Source organism: Triticum dicoccoides, chromosome 7A, assembly GCF_002162155.2.
Source record: "Triticum dicoccoides isolate Atlit2015 ecotype Zavitan chromosome 7A, WEW_v2.0, whole genome shotgun sequence".
Classification (NCBI taxonomy): domain Eukaryota; kingdom Viridiplantae; phylum Streptophyta; class Magnoliopsida; order Poales; family Poaceae; genus Triticum; species Triticum dicoccoides.
In genome coordinates this window covers 546,342,551-546,346,891 of record NC_041392.1, presented here as the reverse complement: position 1 = coordinate 546,346,891, position 4,341 = coordinate 546,342,551, and the positions used below count along the sequence as shown (strand labels likewise).

The following is a 4,341-nucleotide window of genomic DNA, read 5'->3' as shown; positions in this document are numbered from 1 at the left end:
TATACTTCCTAGTTCAGTAATTTATGTCTGTTTTTTGAACAACCTGTACACATCAGTTTTGTTATTTAGTTATGTCATGGTATGTAACTAAGCATATAATTACGTCCAAGAGGATGGTGGTGAAAATTCCCTGTCAAAGAAGGTGAAACACTTACGTGTGTTAGTTTATTTATCTCTGATAATAATAAAGGGATTCGCTGAATAATAATGGAGGATGAATGGTTGTGGTGAAGTATGTTTCAGAATAGTTTAGTGACGTTGCTAGCTCTGCACGTCAGTATTATACATATTTTTCACTATGGTGCTCCGCAGAATAGCGTCATGCCAAGTAGTTTGTTGCGATGAGTTCAAACATACACCTCTGTCAACCGCACAACACTTCTGCTAAAAACCTAGCGCCTTCCCCTATGGCCCAGTCACCTTAAACATCCATGCCTTCACATAGGTTCATGTCCGTGCCTCACGTAGCATCGTACCTGTGCCTCTAGCTGTGCTACTCGCTGTATAAGTGCGTTTCATAGCTGCATGCCTACGCCCCTCGTTTCTTCTCGTTGTTTTCTGCCCATCTCGTACTTGCAACTATTTCAGACATGACCGTGCCTGTTGAGTCGACACATTCATGACTCTCACGTCCGTGCCTCTGCAAGAATAACGATCGTGCTTGTAACAGTGCAGCATTACAGGTGATACATTCAGGACACATTAGGGACCACCTTGCCACTATTTCAGACATGACCGTGCCTGTTCCGTCGTCACATTCATGCCTCTCAAAGTTAATTGAAATACATTCCGGAAAAATAGTAAACAGATGCCTATTGTCAATCCTCACGTCACGTACATTCACGTTCATTCTTTCGTCACAAAAGTAATTGTCGTGCATCTGCCACAGAACATATAAGTGTAAAACGATTATTCCTACACATGTAAAACCCGGAATGCCCTGGATAAATGTCGAATCCCACCTTGCGGCAAAACCATGGAGGCCGGTGCTTCTCAAGAACACATCTATGGCTTTTTGCGCATGTAGTTGAGTGCACGGCTATTTATTCGTGCCCGTGCCTCACGTAGCACCATAACATGAATTGACATCCGTGAACCACGTAACTTCATTTCCGTGCCTGACGTAGCATCATATCTATGCATCTACTTGGACCTCTAGTTGTATAAGTGCTTCTTGCAGCTGCATATCCATGCCTGTCGTTGCTTCTCGTTCTTTCTGTCCATCTCGTAGCGTCAGCTGCAATAGTGCCTCTGAAAAAACACAGCACTGCTCCTACCAGCGAATGTATCACTGAAAACAATTGCCACTCCCAATGAATGTACCATGCCGTGTGTCTAAGAGTTAAACCAACCACTTCAAGCATGCTTCTCTTGGTCATAGACTTGTGCCTCTACATACTGCCCCTGCATGCCTCACGAGATAAATTGTAAAAGTTAACATTTGACAGCAAACCACGCAAGACAACGAACATCTCCCCGACTTGCTGGAGATACGACGGTTGCTAAAAACATAACTGCATATTTTATTTTTATTTTTTATAAAGAAAAACCACGATCAAAAACTCAGGATGTACACAACCGCACCACCAGGGAGATGAAACCACGACCCAGAACCCACGATGTGCACAACCGCATCGACAGTGAGATAGTGCACTCCTTTGCCGCTTCCCCGCCCTTAAATTTAGACTTCCGCCGCGGCCTTCTTACACACAAACAACAGAAATCGCCATTGCGCTCCCACTCATTGTTCCCCACGAAAAACCAGGTTGCAGGAGGACCAACTGCTCTAGACCATGGGATTCATCAAGGAATTCATGGAGGTGCAGGCCCACGGCAACACCAAGTTGCACGTGATCCACACCAACGACTTGCACAAGGCTGCGACCACCATCGAGCAGTACGAGCGACACCTCGAATTCGAGCGCCACAAGATCGTCGGAGTTGATGTGGAGTACACCAATGACGTTGGCGAAGATCAAAAACCAGCCCTCGTCCATCTCTCCGTCGGCAAGGATCATCCGGTGTTGCTCTTCCAGCTGAGTGCCGCCGACAAGAACTGCACCAGGTTCGACAACTTCCTCGCCGACCCCAGATACACGTTTGCTGGCTTCTCCATCGACGACGACATAGAGATGCTCGGGCGCGTCGGACTAGAGATTGCCCACTTCATCGACATCCAGAAGGAATGGTGGGTGCCTACAACTACCAAGCGTCTGGACTCCCTTGGGGATGTCTCAGGCATCATTGTCCATGACTACTACAACAACATAAAGAATAAGCTCACCAACGCAGAGCACCAGCGCTGGGCGCGCATGCCCCTGTCCAAGAGGCACATCGAGTATGCGACAAAAGATGCTTACGCTGCGTACGAGATATGGAGCCGCCTCACCATCATCCAAGAAGGCCTCCGCCGGGCAAAACTCGAGAAGGAGCAGACCAGGAAGCGCGCAAGGTCCTGGGGCGACTACGAGTACTGAAGCAGGTGGTCCCGGCCAAGAAAAGTAACTAGAAGATTTCTCATGCCATTCTAGATTTCCCGCTAGATTTGCTTTCTCTCAAGACTGCCGTTTGCTTGCTCTAAATTTAGATTTGCTTGTGTCGCAGTTAACCTTGTAGTTTGCTTCCAGTTTACATATCTTCTGAACAAGTTTATTTCCAGTGCAATGTTGCAGTTTTCTATTATTAGAATATATTGGCGGGAACTGAAAAATATAAACATAGTACAGATAACCTTGTAGTTTGCTTCCAGTTTACATATCTTCTGAACAAGTTTATTTCCAGTGCAATGTTGCAGTTTTCTATTATTAGAATATATTGGCATGAACTGAAAAATATAAACACAGTACAGATAAACTTGTAGTTTTGTTTCCAGTTTACATATCTTCTGAACAAGTTTATTTCTAGTACAATGTTGCAGTTTTCTATTATTAGAATATATTGGTGTGAACTGAAAAATATAAACATATTATAGATACTATACGATTAGCGTAACGCACAGAGCAGGTACACATAGCAATCCACAAAAATGACGAGCATGCAATGCACTAGTACCTTTGTGGATGCAACATTGAAATGCAGGGACAACAATTACAGAATGCTCCTAAAAGCAGTGCACAATGTTCTAACAAACCAGTGCACACACAAATATTAAAAATCGTTCGTATGGAAGACTTTGGAAAAACATTTTGAATACAGAGGTAGTTAGGTGTTTATTCTCCTTGGAAAACATTACTTACGCCCGTGACCCTCAGAGAAGAACACTACAGAGGCACGATTGTCGATCAATAACACCAACTAGCTACTTAAAACACCCATGAAGGCACTTTAGTGCCTCCACTCCTATGGAGACCTTGCGTAAGTTGACTTCACGTCCGTTAATGAGGCCGAATGCCATAAGAAACTCATAGGCCATGGCCCCGCAATGAAAACATGTCAATGAAAGCTTCTTGAAAACAGAGGCACACCTTCACCATAACGATCCTTCATGTCCCTACCTCCCTCAGAATCACGTTCATGCCTCCAGTTCGTCGGGTAAAACCGTACCGCGTGTTAAGAAAGTTGCTGAAAACAAAAACATCAAAAAACCAGGCATTACATTGACCCCGCTGGCACTAAACGTGACGTCACCGAAAACACAGAGGCAGGAGAGTGCCTTATGGCCAGCTTCCGACGTATCGGGTCTATGAAGATTTACTTCCTTCTTAATATTGGAGGTGACTATCGCAAAGGCATAGGCTCCATCATTCACCTCTGTGCCTCGGCAAGAACGACGACCGTGCTTGTAACTGTAAAGCGTATAGGACACCTTAGGGATGACCTTGCAACTATTTCAGACATGACTATGCCTATTCCATCGGCACATTCATGCCTCTCGTAGTTAATTCAAAAATATTTCCAAGAAAATAGTAACGGACGCCTATTGTCAATCCTCGCGTCACGTACATTCGACGTACATTCCTTCGTCACACAAGTAATAGCCGTGCCTCTGCCACAGAACATATAACTGAAAAACGATTCTTCCTACACTTGTAAAACTCGGAATGCCCTGGATAAATGTCGAATCCCACCTTGCGGTATAACCATGGAGGCCGCTGCTTCTCAGAAACACGTATGTGGCTTTTTGTGCATGTAGTTGAGTGCACGGCTATTTGTTTGTGCCCGTGCCTCACGTAGCATCATAGCACGAATAGACGTCCGTGCAATCACATAGCTTCAACTCCGTGCATCATGTAGCATCGTATCTGTGCCTCTTGTTTCGCCTCTAGCTGTATGAGTGCTTCTTGCAGCTGCATGACGACGCCTCTCTTTGCTTCTTGTTCTTTCTGACCATCTCGTAGCGTC

The 4,341-nt window shown here is 45.1% G+C and overlaps 1 protein-coding gene across 1 annotated transcript; it reads left to right on the top strand.

Moving 5' to 3' along the window:
- Positions 1–1,793: 1,793 nt before the first annotated feature.
- LOC119328087 lies at positions 1,794–2,477 on the top strand. Its single transcript, XM_037601124.1, has one exon. The coding sequence runs from the start codon at positions 1,794–1,796 to the stop codon at positions 2,475–2,477; it is 684 nt and encodes a 227-aa protein (XP_037457021.1).
- Positions 2,478–4,341: the final 1,864 nt, after the last annotated feature.

Bases quoted from the DNA above. Each gene is read 5' to 3' on its own strand.
- LOC119328087 (XM_037601124.1), top strand. From the start codon at position 1,794: ATGGGATTCATCAAGGAATTCATGGAGGTGCAGGCCCACGGCAACACC.